At 45.6% G+C, this 22,423-nt stretch overlaps 1 protein-coding gene across 2 annotated transcripts in view; it reads right to left on the bottom strand.

Annotated features, from left to right (window-relative positions):
• The window catches only part of LOC139574756 (glutamate receptor 3-like), a 328,769-nt gene that overhangs the window by 48,506 nt on the left and 257,840 nt on the right, over positions 1-22,423 (bottom strand). The window contains exons 13-14 of one of the 2 annotated variants that reach the window (XM_071399624.1): positions 2,834-3,081; positions 1,868-1,982 (exon numbers count right to left, since the gene is read on the bottom strand). In XM_071399624.1, the coding sequence (XP_071255725.1) occupies positions 1,868-1,982; positions 2,834-3,081 (363 nt within the window). The remainder of the gene's footprint in view (positions 1-1,867; positions 1,983-2,833; positions 3,082-22,423) is intronic. The other variant, XM_071399622.1, reaches the window with a different exon arrangement.

Here is a 22,423-nt window from a genome sequence, read left to right on the forward strand (position 1 = left end):
CAGATTAGAATTCTCACGTTTGCCCGTAATGCTTAGTCCCCTCAAGACTCCGCTGTTCGCCTCGCCTCCCTGAGCTGAGATGCCTCAGCTGAGCAGCCATTTTGGGGGGTTTCAGCCAACGGGCTCTAGAGCCTAGCATGGCTTCTCTAGGCCAGTCGCATGGGATGTCCAGAGAAGCAGCTGTATGACATGAGCAGCTGTGAAGCCATGTTGTGTCTGACAGACAAGAATAATGTTATGAAATACAGACGTGGCCTTCACAAGAGGAAGGCGGCAGTCTCTGCCATCTAGATGCCATGTTTTCATAAATAGTTTGTGATAAACTATTTATGAAAGGTATCTTAAAAAATACATACTTATCATATAATATATAACTTACAACAGGTGTATTTTAGTCAGAGATCCATCCAATCTGACAGAGATAAAGCTAAATAGACCTCACACTGGCTCTACTTTCTCTAGACGGCATATAATACTTGACAGATATCATCTGCTGCCCTGCAGATGTTAAAGACAGAGTTAAATCCATCTCCTCCTTTTCCAACTGCAGGACAGCGCTATCCTTCTCGCATCCCTCCCATCACCGAGAAGCAGTGAAAATAACTAGACTTCCTCCTTGTCAACTGTCTTTGTCAAACAACTCAGCTTAGCCTTACCAGTACATCTCCTTTACTACGCTTCATGCTACCTCTTAGCCTTACCAGTACATCTCCTTTACTACCCTTCATGCTACCTCTTAGTCTTACCAGTACATCTCCTTTACTACGCTTCATGCTACCTCTTAGCCTTACCAGTACATCTCCTTTACTACCCTTCATGCTACCTCTTAGCCTTACCAGTACATCTCCTTTACTACCCTTCATGCTACCTCTTAGCCTTACCAGTACATCTCCTTTACTACCCTTCATGCTACCTCTTAGCCTTACCAGTACATCTCCTTTACTACCCTTCATGCTACCTCTTAGCCTTACCAGTACATCTCCTTTACTACCCTTCATGCTACCTCTTAGCTTTACATCTCCTTTACTACGCTTCATGCTACCTCTTAGCCTTACCAGTACATCTCCTTTACTACCCTTCATGCTACCTCTTAGCCTTACCAGTACATCTCCTTTACTACCCTTCATGCTACCTCTTAGCCTTACCAGTACATCTCCTTTACTACCCTTCATGCTACCTCTTAGCCTTACCAGTACATCTCCTTTACTACCCTTCATGCTACCTCTTAGCCTTACCAGTACATCTCCTTTACTACCCTTCATGCTACCTCTTAGCCTTACCAGTACATCTCCTTTACTACCCTTCATGCTACCTCTTAGCCTTACCAGTACATCTCCTTTACTACCCTTCATGCTACCTCTTAGCCTTACCAGTACATCTCCTTTACTACCCTTCATGCTACCTCTTAGCCTTACCAGTACATCTCCTTTACTACCCTTCATGCTACCTCTTAGCCTTACCAGTACATCTCCTTTACTACCCTTCATGCTACCTCTTAGCCTTACCAGTACATCTCCTTTACTACCCTTCATGCTACCTCTTAGCCTTACCAGTACATCTCCTTTACTACGCTTCATGCTACCTCATCTTCCTCTCTGTGTATTAGCCAAGTAAGGGTTCTCAGTTTGATCTTTTGTTCCATAGACTGGTCAGAGTCTGGTAAATGACAGAAAGGCTACCTTTGAGCCCGGTTGGGACTCAACATTTGTTTTGGGTTGGGTTGTACTGTAGCTAACAAAGTGCGTTAGAAAATCAAAGCGTTATAATATAAATCTAATCAATAATCAATGATTCCTATCGACTATTATTAACAGCCTTGCCGATTACTCTGCACCATGGTACCCGATCTGGTGACATCGAGGCTGACCTTGGAGTCACCTCCCCCGCTGCCGCACTCTCCCTTGTCGTACCACCATTTGTTTTTCAATTTGTCCAACAGGCCTTGCTCATTCAGTTTTAACACTGCCAGGTTAACAGCATTTCTTGAAACGATAAAACATAACTTGTAAGAAAATGCACAGGTCCGTGAGAAATCTAATGCATAGTTAATAGTAGTATAGTAGTACTATAGTATAGTAGTAGTATCGTATAGTTGTAGTAATAGTTATAACAATAATGATGATAGTTGTTAACGGTAGTTAGACTACCACTAATAGTGATTATTGTTATTGGCAATGTTATTATTAACTTTATATCTATTATGAAAATGATCTAGGTATGAACATGACAAATTGTTTGACGAATATGAGCTAGATAGATCAGTATAGCTTCGATGAAGAGCAAACATAGTGGTAAATATTGGACAGGAGGCATGAAGGGTAGTTTAGAAAGTGAAGTGTGCGGGACGGGGACACTAGTTGTCATCGCTGAGAGGATAAACAACAGCAGCAAACACCAATTAACATTCATCACAAAGTGACAGTGCAGCTTTTTAAAGGCTACATGGGAAAAACCGCTGAGCTGGTAAAAATTCAAAGTGACAACACAACCGTTGAGAAGGACAGCACACAGGACAGAAGGAAAGGTAGAAAGAGAGAAAAAACAGAGTAAGAGAGACGTGAAATGATTTGTTAAACTCTAACACCCTGGAATGGATTCCGCTTTGGTTTAGGAACAACAACATTAAAACACAAAATATAAACATCCATAAATCACAATTATAAATCGACCTCGGTATCCAAGAACAATAAAAAATATATGATACCGTTACCTCTTTGGGTCCTTTCCAAAACAATAAGGTAGAAGATAAGAAGAAGAAGGGCCAAACACAAGACATCAGGGTAGGTGGAATACTATAACAACAAGGAGAATATCGTTATATTATCCCACCCACCTTAATGCTGAGCCTTTGGGTGTGGCCACACCGTATCCTTTTGAGTCGAGGTTTCCGCCCACTTTCATGGTGTCGCAGGGTTTCCTCTGCTCTATGTACTCGTTCATGGTGGACTCCAGGAGGAAAGCAAACTTGCCCTTGGACTTTCGTACCCGGGCCACCCCGTCTGGCGTGGTCTTGACAAACACTGACGGTTCGGCCGATTTCATGTATGACCACATTTTCTCATAGACTGCTATTTTGGATCGCTGTTTAGACGGAGAGAGAGAGGGGGGAAGAGGAGAAGAGAAATACTAGTTTAGACATCAAAGTCCATTGTACGGATTTTGTTCTGTTTCGGTACCTCAAAGATTGGATGCAGGATACCTCAAGCCATCTTGAAGTGTCTATAGATATCTTGGAAGATTTAGTGGTATGTCTGCTGGTAAGTTCATGAAATCTTTTAGGCCTGTGCATACTCATGAGGAACAAAAGATGCAGAGTTATTATTAGACAGTAACATTACACATACTTGGTGGCATACGGCCTACAGAAGTCTAGCAAGTCAAGCGTTGATAACATAGTTATGACCCAAATACGAATATATACACCATTAAGTGAACAGAAAAAGAAAGAGACAGAGAGAGAGAGAGAGAGAGATACAGTGAGAGAGAGAGAAAGAGACAGTGAGAGGGAAAGAGAGGGAGATAGACAGATACAGAGAGGGAGGGAGGGAGGGAGGGAGGGAGGGAGGGAGGGAGGGAGAGAGAGAGAGAGAGAGAGAGAGAGAGAGAGAGAGAGAGAGAGAGAGAGAGAGAGAGAGAGAGAGAGAGAGAGAGAGAGAGAGAGAGAGAGAGAGAGAGAGAGAGAGAGAGAGAGAGAGAGAGAGAGAGAGAGAGAGAGAGAACACATCAGAAGGGGACATAGTTGAGAGTTTCCCGGTTTCCCAGTACGGTGCCTGGGGTTAGGCTTAGTATGCCTGCTACACAATCTGTAGGAGTGAAGAGAAGACTTCTAGCTATCTATAATAAGCAACAATTTAATTATTCAATGCCGCTGGGTTCATTTTGGCAACACAGTTTCAAACTCCAGACTTCTGAATCCTGGTCTGGGCCAATGAGGAGAGAGGACTGCTCCCAAGTGGTAGTGTGTACTGTAGAGTGGATTCTCTCACAAGTACAATACAGGTTCAATGTATAAGAGTTTGTGCTATCTGGGATCCATGGGATGTCCCTACCCCCTAATCCCTAAGCCTAAACTTAACCCCTGCCTTTACCTTAACCATAAACAGAACAATAACCGTTACCTAACTTTTAACTTAACCCTTACCATTTTAAAATTAAACTTCAATGGGGTAGGGATGTCCCAAGGATTCCAGATAGCAATGAACAATTTAGGAGCTAGAGGAGTACAGGAAGAGGGCCAGTTGGCAACAGTCAATTGGACCAATGGGCCTATTGTCAATAGCCTATAGGGTCAGAGTATGAACAAGCTGTTGATATGGCAACACCAATCAGAGGCAATGTTGCAGTGGTGTCAAAGAGCCAATTGTCTGGGCTTCCCCAGAGGGTCACTTTAGCTTCAAATACCGAAACAGTCAAGGACTTCCTTTTGCCAGATCAAAGATTTGAAGAGCATAAGGTGTATTGTATTACTAACTGAAGGCAGCACTCAGGTATAACCGTCATACTTCTTAATAAGTCTTCAAGTTAAATGAATCCTGAATAATGTCAAGGGGGTCAACAACACTGTTAGTGACTGACACTCCCAGTGTTCTCAAGCAGAGTAAACAGCACAAGTAGTAACAAAACAGCTTTGAAGTAACAGATAGATGCTGTGGGAAATACAATAACAGCAGCACACACACACACACACACACACACACACACACACACACACACACACACACACACACACACACACACACACACACACACACACACACACACACACACACACACACACACACACACACACACACACACACACACACACACACACACACACACACACACACACACACACACACACACACATTGAGCCCTGTGGCTTTGTGAGCGGAGTGGGACTCATCTATTCTAAACAACAGATAGACCCATCAATGTCCCTAATTAATATACTGCCCCTGTCTGACTGTAATGTCTATTGCCTCCGACACATCACCGTTAATAAACAAAAGCATTAACCTTGACTTAACGGAGGGCCCTAGTTGACTCAGTGTGTTCCAATACAACGTGTTACGAGTCATCCATCATGTCACATCAGACAAGAGGGGTGAGGATCAGACCAGAGGGGTGAGGAGCAGACCAGAGGGGTGAGGATCAGACCAGAGGGGTGAGGATCAAACCAGAGGGGTGAGGAGCAGACCAGAGGGGTGAGGAGCAGACCAGAGGGGTGAGGATCAGACCAGAGGGGTGAGGATCAGACCAGAGGGGTGAAGATCAGACCAGAGGGGTGAGGATCAGAACAGAGGGGTGAGGATCAGACCAGAGGGGTGAGGATCAGACCAGAGGGGTGAGGATCAGAACAACAACATAATGCAACATTAGAAGAAAACATTATGAATGAATGTTTCTCTCTGTCTCCGCCTTGATAAAAAACGCTTGAAGTTTGGGGATGTGAGTTGATGAGCGTTCTATTTGAACATCTATCTGATTTAGTGCAGGGCTCTCCAGCCCTGTTCCTGGAGAGATACAGTCCTGTAGGTTTTAACTCCAACCCTGTTCCTGGAGAGATACCGTCCTGTAGGTTTTAACTCCAACCCTGTTCCTGGAGAGATACCCTCCTGTAGGTTTTAACTCCAACCCTGTTCCTGGAGAGATACCCTCCTGTAGGTTTTAACTCCAACCCTGTTCCTGGAGAGATACCCTCCTGTAGGTTTTTGCTCCAACCCTAATCTAGCGCACTTGATTATAATAATTAGTTGGTTGATAAATTGAATCAGGTTAGTTACAATTGGGGTTGGATTGAAAACCTACAGGAGGGTAGCTCTCCAGGAACAGGGTTGGAGTTAGTGATATGTATGACGATGGAGAATAGAACGATAATATGGGTTAGAGTTAGTGATATGTATGACGATGGAGAATAGAACGATAATATGGGTTAGAGTTAGTGATATGTATGACGATGGAGAATAGAACGATAATATGGGTTAGAGTTAGTGATATGTATGACGATGGAGAATAGAACGATAATATGGGTTAGAGTTAGTGATATGTATGACGATGGAGAATAGAACGATAATATGGGTTAGAGTTAGTGATATGTATGACGATGGAGAATAGAACGATAATATGGGTTAGAGTTAGTGATATGTATGACGATGGAGAATGGAACAATAATATGTTTTAGAGTTAGTGATATGTATGACGATGGAGAATAGAGGGGAAAGGTAATAATCACAATGTCTTCAAATATGGTGGCACAAGATCCGTGTTGTCTTGTGTTGACTATCATTCACTATCATCATCTGCAGGGTTAAACATCGTTGGAAGGATGTTTTTGGTTGGTTATGAGAACAATTTCCCCAAAAGGCTGATTGGGCCTCATCTGCCTGACAGCTAGCAGAGAAAGAGAAGGCTAACGGCGTGTGGCTCTTTCTGCCTGTGTGTGTGTGTGTGTGCTTGTGAGTGTGTGTGTCCCAGCTGACCGCCTCTTCATATAAAATAAGAGAAAGAACAGACATTGATTAACGCTGACAGAGTTTGTGCTGTCTAGCTTGTTTATCAAAGCCAATCAGCACGCTGGGAGGAAGAACCATCAAACACCCGGATAAGACGATTTCAAATATATATCTTTTTACACCTTTATTTAACTAGGCCAAGTCAGTTAAGAACACATTCTTATTGACAATGACGGTCTCGGAACAGTGGGTTAACTGCCTTGTTCAAGGGCAGAACGACAGATTTTTACCTTGTCAGCTCGGGGATTCGATCTAGCGACCTTTCAGTTACTGGCTCAAACCACTAGGCTACCTGCCGCCCATGATTCCACTGATAAGATGATTCCACTGATAAGATGATTCCACTGATAAGATGATTCCACTGATAAGATGATTCCACTGATAAGATGATTCCACTGATAAGATGATTCCCATGATACGATGATTCCACTGATAAGATGATTCCCATGATACGATGATTCCACTGATAAGATGATTCCCATGATACGATGATTCCACTGATAAGATGATTCCAATGATACGATGATTCCACTGATAAGATGATTCCACCGATAAGATGATTCCACTGATAAGATGATTCCACCGATAAGATGATTCCACTAATAAGATGATTCCAATGATACGATGATTCCACCGATAAGATGATTCCACTGATAAGATGATTCCACCGATAAGATGATTCCACTAATAAGATGATTCCAATGATACGATGATTCCAATGATACGATGATTCCAATGATACGATGATTCCACTGATAAGATGATTCCACCGATAAGATGATTCCAATGATACGATGATTCCAATGATACGATGATTCCACTGATAAGATGATTCCACCGATAAGATGATTCCACCGATAAGATGATTCCACCGATAAGATGATTCCACCGATAAGATGATTCCAATGATACGATGATTCCACTGATAAGATGATTCCACTGATACATTGATTCCACTGATAAGGTGATGAAATGTGGAGAGAGGTGAAAGGGAGAAAGGGAGAAAGTTTGAGAGAAAGAGCGATGTGGACTGAAAGGAAAAGAGAGAGAAGGGATAGAGAGAGAGGAAAGAGAGAAATAATTAGAGAGAGAGGTGAAAGGGAGTGAGAAGGTATGAGAGAGAGGAGAGAGAGAAAGATGGAGACATAGCAAGAGAGAGGGCGAGAAAACCCTACTTTGAAAGAGTCCAATATGTATGATAGTCAAAAACATTAAACATAGTGTGTTGTCATTATCTCTCTCCAGACAGACATAGCTATATTATCTCTCTACAGACAGACATAGCTATATTATCTCTCTACAGACAGACATAGCTACATGATCTCTCTCCAGACAGGCATAGCTACATTATCTCACTACATACAGACATAGCTACATTATCTCTCTACAGACAGACATAGCTACATGATCTCTCTACATACAGACATAGCTACATGATCTCTCTCCAGACAGGCATAGCTACATTATATCTTCACAAACTGACATAGCTATATTATCTCTCTACAGACAGACATAGCTACATGATCTCTCTCCAGACAGGCATAGCTACATTATCTCACTACATACAGACATAGCTACATTATCTCTCTACAGACAGACATAGCTACATGATCTCTCTACATACAGACATAGCTACATGATCTCTCTACAGACAGCCATAGCTACATTATCTCTCTACATACAGCCATAGCGACATTATTTCTCTACAGACAGACATAGTTACATTATCTATATATACACACATAGTTACATTATCTATATATACACACATAGCTACATCATCTATATATACACACATAGCTACATTATCTATATATACACATAGTTACATTATCTATATATACATATAGCTACATTATCTCTATACTGACAGTATATCCATCATCTTGCTACCAGACAGACATGGTGACATCATCTCTCTTACTGTGCCCTGTAGATTTTACAGGTCAGTTCCTCTCCATAACAGTCACTTTGTTGACTTGACATAACCTCTGGGATGGGGATACAATAACCTCAGATGAGAGATGGAGGGAGGAAGGGGACGGAGGGAGGGAGGGACGGAGGGAGGGAGGGACGGAGGGAGGAAGGGACGGAGGGAGGAAGGGAGGGAGGGAGGAAAAGCTTTCTGGAGCACTCAGACATGCAGGTTGGTCAAGACGAGCGCACACACACACACACACACACACACACACACACACACACACACACACACACACACACACACACACACACACACACACACACACACACACACACACACACACACACACACACACACACACACACACACACACACACACACACACACACACAGAGATAATTCCTCCTTGCATTGGGCTGGCCTTTCTCTGTCTACAGTCTGTTTGGCCCCATACTGTTCTATTCTACTGAGGACTGCTGCATGATGCAATGACAAGAACACAACAAAGGCTTATAAGCGTGTGTGTGTGTGTGTGTGTGCGCTCGTGTGTGTGTGTGTGTGTGTGTGCGCTCGTGTGTGTGTGTGCATGTGCGCTCCTGTGTGTGTGTGCATGTGCGCTCGTGTGTGTGTGTGTGTGTGTGTGTGCGCGCTCGTGTGTGTAAGTGTGCTCTCGTGTGTGTGTGTGTGTGTGTGTGTGTGTGTGTGTGTGTGTGTGTGTGTGTGTGTGTGTGTGTGTGTGTGTGTGTGTGTGTGTGTGTGTGTGTGTGTGTGTGTGTGTGTGTGTGTGTGTGTGTGTGTGTGTGTGTGTGTGTGTGCTTGCAAGGGTGTGGATCATTCATAAAAACAAATCCTTCACCATCAATATTTAAGCTGCATGTTGTTGTTTAAAAATCAACCTGAAGTAGCCATTAAAAAACATCTAGGAGAGGACCATTGATTAAAGTGCAGAGGCAAAATAATGGGCCCTCTTCATTCTAAACAGACACTTAATCTGTATCGATTCTAAATTAGGTTAGACAGATGGCACCAAGGGTACATCTTAAATGGCACCCTATTCTCTATGTAGGCCCTATAGGGCTCTGGTGAAAAGTAGTACACTATATAGTATGGAACAGGGTAGCATATGGGATGCAGGTCCTCTGTCCACTGGCCTTAGAACAGCAACGCAGGCCTTGCATTTATCCTCTGGCATTGTTGCTTTCATCACTCTACCCACACAGTGAACACTTAGTTTATATTTAAAACTCTACCACCCAGCAGCACATTGTTGTTGCTGCCATTCTTTCATTATTCAATAGTGTTAGGCAGGACTACCTGTGTATATATTTCATTATTCAATAGTGTTAGGCAGGACTACCTGTGTATATTTGTTATGCAGCAATGGAAGTTGGGACTCTAGGGGGCTTTACTTTGTCATTGAAGTACACCACTCTATGTGCAGAATATCAGTTGGGATCTCTCTGTCTGTCTCTCTCTCTCTCTCTCTCTCTCTCTCTCTCTCTCTCTCTCTCTCTCTCTCTCTCTCTCTCTCTCTCTCTCTCTCTCAATTCAATTCAATTCAAGGGGCTTTATTGGCATGGGAAACATGTGTTAACATTGCCAAAGCAAGTGAGGTAGATAATACACAAAAGTGAAATAAACCTTTAAATAAAAATCTCTCTCTCTCTCTCTCTCTCTCTCTCTCTCTCTCTCTCTCTCTCTCTCTCTCTCTCTCTCTCTCTCTCTCTCTCTCTCTCTCTCTCTCTCTCTCTCTCTCTCTCTCTCTCTCTCTCTCTCTCTCTCTCTCTCTCTCTCTCTCTCTCTCTCTCTCTCTCTCTCTCTCTCTCTCTCTCTCTCTATCTATCTATCTATCTATCCATCTGAAGTTAGACAGGACGCTCCGAGAGCCCGTCTTCTCCCTGGAGGTTATCTCTATCTCACACCCAGCCTGTCATTGCTTTTGTCAGGCTCTCCCTTTATGCAAAAAGCCTGTAATCTCTACTGTAGGAGGCTCCCCTTCCCTTACCCAGCGCCATACCCAAACACACACTGACAAGAGCTGGGGGACTGACGTTTTTTGATGCACAATGGATTGCAGTGGGCTATGGTCTAACCTTCTGTACTTCTTTGCATTAGAAGTCTCTCTTTCCGGTTTAGGATACATCTCTCCTCCTTTCCTCCCTCCCTCCCTCTCCTCCTTTCCTCCTGTCCTCCTTCCCTCTCCTCCCCTCCTCCTCCCTCCCTCCCTCTCCTCTCCCCCCTCTCCCCCCCCCCCTCTCCTCCCCCCCTCTCCTCCCTCTCCTCCTTTCCTCCTGTCCTCCCTCCCTCTCCTCCCCTCTCTCCTCCCTCCCTCCCTCCCTCTCCTCTCCCCCTCTCCTCCCCCCTCTACCCCCCCTCTCCTCCCTCCCTCTCCTCCTTTCCTCCTGTCCTCCCTCCCTCTCCTTCCCTCTCTCCTCCCTTCCTCCCTCCCTCTCCTCCCCCCTCCTCCCCCCTCTCCTCCCTCCCTCTCCTCCTTTCCTCCTGTCCTCCCTTCCTCTCCTCCCCTCTCTCCTCCCTCCCTCCCTCCCTCTCCTCTCCCCCTCTCCACCCCCCCTCTCCTCCCTCCCTCTCCTCCTTTCCTCCTGTCCTCCCTCCCTCTCCTCCCTCCCTCTCCTCCCCCTCTCCTCCCTCCCTCTCCTCCTTTCCTCCTCTCCTCCCTCCCTCCCTCTCCTCCCCTTCTCCTCCCTCCCTCTCCTCCTTTCCTCCTGTCCTCCCTCCCTCTCCTCCCTCCCCCCCCTCCTCCCTCCCTCTCCTCCTTTCCTCCTGTCCTCCCTCCCTCTCCTCCCTCCCTCTCCTCCCCCCCTCTCCTCCCTCCCTCTCCTCCTTTCCTCCTCTCCTCCCTCCCTCTCCTCCCCCCCTCTCCTCCCTCCCTCTCCTCCTTTCCTCCTGTCCTCCTGCCCTCTCCTCCCCTCTCTCCTCCCCCCTACTCCTCCCTCCCTCTCCTCCCCCCCTCTCCTCCCCCCTCTCCTCCCCCCCTCTCCTCCCTCCCTCTCCTCCTCCCCTCTACTCACCACCCTCACCAAGGCTCCACCCAATCTGCCCAGACTGGATGAAAACGCGCTTTGGTAATGAAATGTCACTTCCTTATGTTATAAAATACATTTTACCAAGACAAAATATGATTATTCATATTCTGAATAATTTAGTGGGGTTTTTATCTAAAATATCAATAACGTTAGATCCATGATGCATCCGTTTCTTTTTATCCTGAAAAACTCCATGGTCCTTGCTAATGACACACATACCCATAACATGAGGCAGCCACCACCTTACTTGAAAATATGAAGAGTGGTACTCAGGGATGTGTTATGATGGATTTGGCCCATACATAATGCTTTGAATTCAGGACATGAATTTAACTTCTTTGCCACATTTCTTTGCAGTTTTACTTTAGTGCCTTATTGCGAAGAGGGACAGACTGGAGAGGAGAGGCTGGAGAGGGACAGAATGGAGAGGCTGGAGAGAGACAGAATGGAGAGGCTGGAGATGGACTGAAAGGAGAGGAGAGGCTGGAGAGGGACAGAATGGAGAGGAGAGGCTGGAGAGGGACAGAAAGGTGAGGAGAGGCTGGAGAGGGAAAGAATGGAGAGGCTGGAGAGGGACAGAATGGAGAGGCTGGAGAAGGACAGAATGGAGAGGCTGGAGAGGGACAGAATGTAGAGGCTGGAGAGGGACAGAATGTAGAGGCTGGAGAGGGACAGCCTGGAGAGGCTGGAGAGGGACAGAATGGAGAGGAGAAACTGGAGAGGGACAAAGTGGAGAGGAGAGGCTGGAGATGGACAGAGTAGAGAGGAGAGACAGGAGAGGGACAGAGTGGAGAGGAGAGACTGGAGAGGGACAGAGTGGAGAGGAGAGACTGGAGAGGGACAGAGTGGAGAGGAGATACTGGAGAGGGACAGAGTGGAGAGGAGAGGCTGGAGAGGGACCGAATTGGTGAAGCTGGAGAGGGACAGAGTGGAGAGGAGAGGATGAAGAGGGCCAGAATGGAAAGGAGAGACTGGAGAGGGACAGAGTAGAAAGGCTGGAGATGGACAGAACAAAGAGGAGAGACTGGAGAGGGACAGAGTGGAGAAGAGAGGCTGAAGGCTAGACAGACTGGAGAGGAGAGGCTGAAGAAGGACAGAGTGGAGAGAAGAGGCTGGAGAGGGACAGAGTGGAGAGCAAAGGCTGGAGAGGGACAGAGTGGAGAGGAGAGGCTGGAGAGGGACAAACTGGAGAGGATAGGCTGGAGAGGGACAGAATGGAGAGGCTGGAGAGGGACAGACTGGAGAGGCTGGAGAGGGACAGAATGTAGAGACTGAAGAGGGACAGACTGGAGAGGCTGGAGAGGGACAGAATGGAGAGGAGAAACTGGAGAGGGACAAAGTGGAGAGGAGAGGATGGAGAGGGACAGAATGGAGAGGCTGGAGAAGGACAGAATGTAGAGACTGAAGAGGGACAGACTGGAGAGGCTGGAGAGGGACAGAATGTAGAGGCTGGAGAGGGACAGAATGTAGAGACTGAAGAGGGACAGACTGGAGAGGCTGGAGAGGGACAGAATGGAGAGGAGAAACTGGAGAGGGACAAAGTGGAGAGGAGAGGATGGAGAGGGACAGAATGGAGAGGCTGGAGAAGGACAGAATGGAGAGGCTGGAGAGTGACAGAATGTAGAGACTGGAGAGGGACAGAGTGGAGAGGAGAGGCTGAAGAAGGACAGAGTGGAGAGAAGAGGCTGGAGAGGGACAGAGTGGAGAGCAAAGGCTGGAGAGGGACAGAGTGGAGAGGAGAGGCTGGAGAGGGACAAACTGGAGAGGATAGGCTGGAGAGGGACAGAATGGAGAGGCTGGAGAGGGACAGACTGGAGAGGCTGGAGAGGGACAGAATGTAGAGACTGAAGAGGGACAGACTGGAGAGGCTGGAGAGGGACAGAATGGAGAGGAGAAACTGGAGAGGGACAAAGTGGAGAGGAGAGGATGGAGAGGGACAGAATGGAGAGGCTGGAGAAGGACAGAATGTAGAGACTGAAGAGGGACAGACTGGAGAGGCTGGAGAGGGACAGAATGTAGAGGCTGGAGAGGGACAGAATGTAGAGACTGAAGAGGGACAGACTGGAGAGGCTGGAGAGGGACAGAATGGAGAGGAGAAACTGGAGAGGGACAAAGTGGAGAGGAGAGGATGGAGAGGGACAGAATGGAGAGGCTGGAGAAGGACAGAATGGAGAGGCTGGAGAGTGACAGAATGTAGAGACTGGAGAGGGACAGAGTGGAGAGGAGAGGCTGGAGAAGGACAGAATGGAGAGGCTGGAGAGGGACAGAATGTAGAGACTGGAGAGGGACAGACTGGAGAGGCTGGAGAGGGACAGAATGGAGAGGAGAAACCGGAGAGGGACAAAGTGGAGAGGAGAGGCTGGAGAAGGACAGAATGGAGATGCTGGAGAGGGACAGAATGGAGAGGCTGGAGAGGGACAGAATGGAGAGGCTGGAGAGGGACAGAATGGAGAGGCTGGAGAGGGACAGAATGGAGAAGAGAGACTGGAGAGGGACAGAATTGCTGAAGCTGGAGAGGGCCAGAGTGGAGAGGAGAGGCTGGAGGATAGACAGACTGGAGAGGAGAGGCTGAAGAAGGACAGAGTGGAGAGCAAAGGCTGGAGAGGGACAGTGGAGGGGAGAGGCTGGAGAGGGACAGAGTGGAGAGCAAAGGCTGGAGAGGGACAGTGGAGGGGAGAGGCTGGAGAGGGACAGAATGGAGAGCAGAGGCTGGACAGGGACAGAGTGGAGAGCAGAGGCTGAAGAGGGACAGCGTGGAGAGCAGATGCTGGAGAGGGACAGCGTGGAGAGCAGATGCTGGAGAGGGACAGCGTGGAGAGCAGATGCTGGAGAGGGACAGCGTGGAGAGCAGATGCTGAAGAGGGACAGCGTGGAGAGCAGATGCTGGAGAGGGACAGCGTAGAGAGCAGATGCTGGAGAGGGACAGCGTGGAGAGCAGATGCTGGAGAGGGAGTGCCCAGACTGGGTAGGCTAGTCTGAATAAGAAGCACAGCCAGGAGAGAGGAGAGACTTATCAACAGCCCAGAACCCTACAGCCGTCCACTGGGCTCACCAGCCCTGTTTCTCCCTCTCTCCCCTGCCAGCCGTCCACTGGGCTCACCAGCCCTGTTTCTCCCTCTCTCCCCTACCAGCCGTCCACTGGGCTCACCAGCCCTGTTTCTCCCTCTCTCCCCTGCCAGCCGTCCACTGGGCTCACCAGCCCTGTTTCTCCCTCTCTCCCCTACCAGCCGTCCACTGGGCTCACCAGCCCTGTTTCTCCCTCTCTCCCCTACCAGCCGTCCACTGGGCTCACCAGCCCTGTTTCTCCCTCTCTCCCCTGCCAGCCGTCCACTGGGCTCACCAGCCCTGTTTCTCCCTCTCTCCCCTGCCAGCTGTCCCATTTGATGATAGGAGGAGAGCAGAGGAGGAGAGATCAGGGATATCTGGATACACTAACTATGTACAAAATTGGGAAATGATTTTCTAATTGGGAAATGATTTTCTAAATATGGAGACAGTCTGCAGGCTACATGTACTGTGAGTGTAGGAGACAGTCTGCAGGCTACATGTACTGTGAGTGTAGGAGACAGTCTGCAGGCTACATGTACTGTGAGTGTAGGAGACAGTCTGCAGGCTACATGTACTGTGAGTGTAGGAGACAGTCTGCAGGCTACATGTACTGTGAGTGTAGGAGACAGTCTGCAGGCTACATGTACTGTGAGTGTAGGAGACAGTCTGCAGGCTACATGTACTGTGAGTGTAGGAGACAGTCTGCAGGCTACATGTACTGTGAGTGTAGGAGACAGTCTGCAGGCTACATGTACTGTGAGTGTAGGAGACAGTCTGCAGGCTACATGTACTGTGAGTGTAGGAGACAGTCTGCAGGCTACATGTACTGTGAGTGTAGGAGACAGTCTGCAGGCTACATGTACTGTGAGTGTAGGAGACAGTCTGCAGGCTACATGTACTGTGAGTGTAGGAGACAGTCTGCAGGCTACATGTACTGTGAGTGTAGGAGACAGTCTGCAGGCTACATGTACTGTGAGTGTAGGAGACAGTCTGCAGGCTACATGTACTGTGAGTGTAGGAGACAGTCTGCAGGCTACATGTACTGTGAGTGTAGGAGACAGTCTGCAGGCTACATGTACTGTGAGTGTAGGAGACAGTCTGCAGGCTACATGTACTGTGAGTGTAGGAGACAGTCTGCAGGCTACATGTACTGTGAGTGTAGGAGACAGTCTGCAGGCTACATGTACTGTGAGTGTAGGAGACAGTCTGCAGGCTACATGTACTGTGAGTGTAGGAGACAGTCTGCAGGCTACATGTACTGTGAGTGTAGGAGACAGTCTGCAGGCTACATGTACTGTGAGTGTAGGAGACAGTCTGCAGGCTACATGTACTGTGAGTGTAGGAGACAGTCTGCAGGCTACATGTACTGTGAGTGTAGGAGACAGTCTGCAGGCTACATGTACTGTGAGTGTAGGAGACAGTCTGCAGGCTACATGTACTGTGAGTGTAGGAGACAGTCTGCAGGCTACATGTACTGTGAGTGTAGGAGACAGTCTGCAGGCTACATGTACTGTGAGTGTAGGAGACAGTCTGCAGGCTACATGTACTGTGAGTGTAGGAGACAGTCTGCAGGCTACATGTACTGTGAGTGTAGGAGACAGTCTGCAGGCTACATGTACTGTGAGTGTAGGAGACAGTCTGCAGGCTACATGTACTGTGAGTGTAGGAGACAGTCTGCAGGCTACATGTACTGTGAGTGTAGTTTACTAGCGGGAGAGAGAACGTTTTGATGTTTTAGATGATAGCTATCATCTTGGGGCTGATGAACACATTCGTGGGAAATAATTCCCCCTATGTTTTGCTGCACCCTTTCCTTCCAGATAGAAAGACAGCTATTGGGGAATTTCAGCTGTGACTGACAGTAGGAGCCTCTTGAATATATTTTTTAAACAATTGACGGGGATAGCTTGTCAAAATCAGGCAGGAGTGAGTTCCAGATCATAGGTTCTCTGAAGGGGATTCTTTATTGAGAATTGTCTGTTCTTGAATGTGGGTGACGTCGCTGTTGTCTGTTTCTTTGCTGAGTAATTACGGAATTCATATGTGGTGGTGAAATAGTTTTTTGACGAAAGATCATTTATTTAAAGAGCCGTTAACAAATTGAGCAACTTGAAGTGATTTAATTAGATAAATATTCAGGAGTCCTGATTGTTTGAAAAGTGATGCTGAATGGACTCTACAGACGGGCAGATGATATTATTTTTACAGAGCGTTTCTGCAGGCGATATATTGGCAGTCATTTGGTATGGTGTGTGCTGGCCCCTGTTACAGTAACTGATGAATGGGAAGATAATTGTGTGATAGAGACAAAGAGCAGTGCTTCTGTTTAGGAGCTATCTCATTTTTGACATGTATCCCTGTATTTCTTTGCCATTTTAGAAGTTATTGTCTTCATGTGTGGTTTCCATGACAATTTATCATCAATCAAAACACCAAGAAAGCGTGTTGTACAGGCTTGATCAACTGGTATGTTATCAATATGGACCCCTATTGGATTCTCTGTTCTTTGGATGGGGCGGGGGTCTTTTTCTTTGAAAGTCACATAATGCTTTCTATCGTTTAGTCGAGGTGAAAAACTTTCCAAACACACGGCATTATGAAGTTCTGCTGTGCTCGCCAGCCTCACTGTACCTTTCTATAAAAAGAAGCCAGGTGAATACATCAAATATAAAAGCCGGAGTGTCAGAGAATGATGACATAATTAATTCTGTTTGAAATGTTGTGACTGATTTAAAGATTCCAGCTGGGATCTGCCATATGGGATTAATTAGACCCAAATGTGGTTCCCTAAAAACACACACACACACACACACACACACAGACACACACACACACACACACACACACACACACACACACACACACACACACACACACACACACACACACACACACACACACACACACACACACACACACACACACACACACACACAAAAAACACACACACACACACACACACACACACACACACACACACACACACACACACACACACACACACACACACACACACGCACACACACGCACACACGCGCACACACGCACGCACACACGCACGCACACACGCACGCACACACACACGCACACACGTACTTAGGCATAAACAAATTACAATGAAAGAAAAGCATTTTGTAAAGTTAGTGTGAGAGAGGAGGAAAAATGATTGTTATCGATCAATAATGACAAACCTCCTGGCATTGACAACTTAGATGGAAAGCTACTGAGGATGGTAGCTGACTCTATAGCCACTCCTATCTGTCATATCTTTAATCTGAGCCTAGAGGAAAGTCTTTGTCCTCAGGCCTGGAGGGAAGCCAAAGTCATTCCACTACCCAAGAATGGCAAAGCAGCCTTTACTGGTTCTAACAGCAGACCTATCAGCTTGCTGCCAGCTCTTAGTAAACTGTTGGGGAAAAATTGTGTTTGACCAAATTCAATGCTATTTCTCTGTAAACATATTAAACAGATTTTCAGCATGCATAGAGAAGGGCACTCAACATGTACTGCACTGACATATATTAATAATAACAAAATTGTGAAAGCTGTACTGTTAGATTTCAGTGCAGCTGTTGATATTATTGACAATAACCCGTTGTTGAGAAAACTTGTGTTATGGCTTTTCAACCTCTGCCATTTCTTGGAATCAGAGCTACAGTTTATCTCTCCAATATAACTCAGAGGGTTTACTTTAATGGAAGCTTCTCTAATGTCAAACATGTAAAGGGTGGTGTACCACAGGGCAGCTCTCTAGGCCCTCTACTCTTTTCCATGTTTTACCAAAACCTGCCACTGGCATTAAACAAAGCATGTGTGTCCATCTATGCTGATGATTCAACCATATATGCATCAGCAACCACAGCAGGTGAAGTCACTGAAATCCTAAACAAAGAGTTGCAGTCAGTTTTAGAATAGGGAGGCCAGTAATAAACTGGTCCTGAACTTCTCTAATACTAAGAGCTTTGTATTTGGTACAAATCATTCCCTAAGTTCTAGACTTCAGCTGAATCTGGTAACGAATGGTGTGGCTGTTGAAGAAGTTGATGAGACGAAATGACTTGGTTTTACCTTAGATTGTGAACTGTCATGGTCAAAACGTATAGATTCAATGGTTGTAAAGATGGGGAGAGGTCTGTCCGTAACAAAGAGATGCTCTGCTTTTTTGACACCAAAAAGCAAGTCCTGCAGGCTCTAATTTAGTCTTATCTAGATTATTGTCCAGTCATATGGTAATGTGCTGCAAAGAAAGACCTAGTTAAGCTGCAGCTGGCCCAGAACAGAGCGGCACGTCTTGCTCTTCAATGTAATCAGAGGGATAGTAGTAATACTGTGCCAGTCTCTCTTGGCTGAGAGTTGAGGAAAGACTGACAGCTTCACTTGTTTTTATAAGAAACATTAATGTGTTGGAAATGTCTAATTGTTTACTTAGTCACTGACACACACACTTACCCTACCAGTTGTGCCACCATGGGTCTTTTCACAGTCCCCAGGTCAGGGACAAATTCAAGTAAACATACAGTATTATACAGAACCATGAATGCATGGAACTCCCTTCCATCTAATATAAATATATATATGCAGCGTAAGTGAACAGTAAAACCTGGTTTCATAAAACAAATAAAGCAACTCCTCACAACACAACGCCTCTCCACCATGTGACCTACTGGTTGTGTGTATGAACTGACATGTGACCTACTTGTTGTGTGTATGAACTGACATGTGATCTACTTGTTGTGTGTATGAACTGACATGTGACCTACTGGTTGTGTGTATGAACTGACATGTGACCTACTGGTTGTGTGTATGAACTGACATGTGACCTACTTGTTGTGTGTATGGACTGACATGTGACCTACTGGTTGTGTGTATGAACTGACATGTGACCTACATGTTGTGTGTATGAACTGACATGTGACCTACATGTTGTGTGTATGAACTGACATGTGACCTACATGTTGTGTGTATGAACTGACATGTGATCTACTGGTTGTGTGTATGAACTGACATGTGATCTACTTGTTGTGTGTATGAACTGACATGTGACCTACTTGTTGTGTGTATGAACTGACATGTGACCTACATGTTGTGTGTATGAACTGACATGTGACCTACATGTTGTGTGTATGAACTGACATGTGATCTACTGGTTGTGTGTATGAACTGACATGTGATCTACTTGTTGTGTGTATGAACTGACATGTGACCTACTTGTTGTGTGTATGAACTGACATGTGACCTACTTGTTGTGTGTATGAACTGACATGTGACCTACATGTTGTGTGTATGAACTGACATGTGACCTACTTGCTGTGTGTATGAACTGACATGTGACCTACATGTTGTGTGTATGAACTGACATGTGACCTACTTGCTGTGTGTATGAACTGACATGTGATCTACTTGTTGTGTGTATGAAGTGACATGTGACCAACTTGCTGTGTGTATGAACTGACATGTCATCTACTTGTTGTGTGTATGAACTGACATGTGACCTACTTGTTGTGTATATGAACTGACATGTGATCTACTGGTTGTGTGTATGAACTGACATGTGATCTACATGTTGTGTGTATGTACTGACATGTGATCTACTTGTTGTGTGTATGTACTGACATGTGATCTACTTGCTGTGTGTATGAACTGACATGTGACCTACTTGTTGTGTGTATGAACTGACATATGACCTACTTGTTGTGTGTATGAACTGACATGTGACCTACTTGTTGTGTGTATGAACTGACATATGACCTACTTGTTGTGTGTATGAACTGACATGTGACCTACTGGTTGTGTGTATGAACTGATATGTGATCTACTGGTTGTGTGTATGAACTGACATGTGACCTACATGTTGTGTGTATGAACTGACATGTGATCTACTTGTTGTGTGTATGAACTGACATGTGATCTACTTGTTGTGTGTATGAACTGACATGTGACCTACTTGCTGTGTGTATGAACTGACATGTGACCTACATGTTGTGTGTATGAACTGACATGTGACCTACTTGCTGTGTGTATGAACTGACATGTGACCTACTTGCTGTGTGTATGAACTGACATGTGACCTACTTGTTGTGTGTATGAACTGACATGTGACCTACTTGCTGTGTGTATGAACTGACATGTGACCTACATGTTGTGTGTATGAACTGACATGTGACCTACTTGCTGTGTGTATGAACTGACATGTGACCTACTTGTTGTGTGTATGAACTGATATGTGATCTACTGGTTGTGTGTATGAACTGACATGTGACCTACATGTTGTGTGTATGAACTGACATGTGACCTACTTGCTGTGTGTATGAACTGACATGTGACCTACTTGTTGTGTGTATGAACTGACATGTCACCTACTGGTTGTGTGTATGAACTGATATGTGATCTACTGGTTGTGTGTATGAACTGACATGTGACCTACATGTTGTGTGTATGAACTGACATGTGATCTACTTGTTGTGTGTATGAACTGACATGTGACCTACTTGCTGTGTGTATGAACTGACATGTGACCTACATGTTGTGTGTATGAACTGACATGTGACCTACTTGCTGTGTGTATGAACTGACATGTGACCTACTTGTTGTGTGTATGAACTGACATATGACCTACTTGTTGTGTTATGAACTGACATGTGACCTACTTGTTGTGTGTATGATCTGACATGTGATCTACTTGTTGTGTGTATGAACTGACATGTGACCTACTGGTTGTGTGTATGAACTGATATGTGATCTACTGGTTGTGTGTATGAACTGACATGTGACCTACATGTTGTGTGTATGTACTGACATGTGATCTACTTGTTGTGTGTATGAACTGACATGTGACCTACTTGTTGTGTGTATGACCTGACATGTGACCAACTTGCTGTGTGTATGAACTGACATGTGATCTACTTGTTGTGTGTATGAACTGACATGTGATCTACTGGTTGTGTGTATGAACTGACATGTGATCTACATGTTGTGTGTATGTACTGACATGTGATCTACTTGTTGTGTGTATGTACTGACATGTGATCTACTTGCTGTGTGTATGAACTGACATGTGACCTACTTGTTGTGTGTATGAACTGACATGTGACCTACTTGTTGTGTGTATGAACTGACATGTGATCTACTTGTTGTGTGTATGAACTGACATGTGATCTACTTGTTGTGTGTATGAACTGACATGTGATCTACTTGTTGTGTGTATGTACTGACATGTGATCTACTTGCCGTGTGTATGAACTGACATGTGACCTACTTGTTGTGTGTATGAACTGACATGTGACCTACTTGTTGTGTGTATGAACTGACATGTGATCTACTTGTTGTGTGTATGAACTGACATGTGATCTACTTGTTGTGTGTATGAACTGACATGTGTGTGTAACTGATAGATGCACACACACGATATGTTAATGTTTTTAAATGTATGTCATTTGTAAAGTATTTTGTTTGTAATGTCTTTTTCGTTATGTGTCGGACCCCATCCCAATAAATCAAAATCGAATCAAAAATCACGCGCACTCGCGCACTCGCTCGCACGCACGCACGCACGCACGCACACACACACACACACACACACACACACACACACACACACACAGAGAGAACTTGAGCCCATTAATCAGTGTTTTTTTCTCTCCAGTTTTAATTAAAGTCCTGTGGAACAACGCGACACACCTCATTTCTACTCTGAAGGCTCCGGCAGGAACTAGGACACTCATCATATGGAATACGTGAAATCTGTCTTCAGCTCCCCAACCAGGCCTCAGTAAGTGTATGTGTGTCTTCTACAGTATTCATTATCTATGTTAGTCCCTGGCTGTGTCCACTGTTCTGCATATCAAATAACCTAGACATTACATACACATTCGCTAATTGCCACCTCTCATAATAAGATATAAGGTTTTAGTACACCC

The sequence above is a fragment of the Salvelinus alpinus genome, chromosome 4 (assembly GCF_045679555.1).
Source record: "Salvelinus alpinus chromosome 4, SLU_Salpinus.1, whole genome shotgun sequence".
Lineage (NCBI taxonomy): Eukaryota > Metazoa > Chordata > Actinopteri > Salmoniformes > Salmonidae > Salvelinus > Salvelinus alpinus.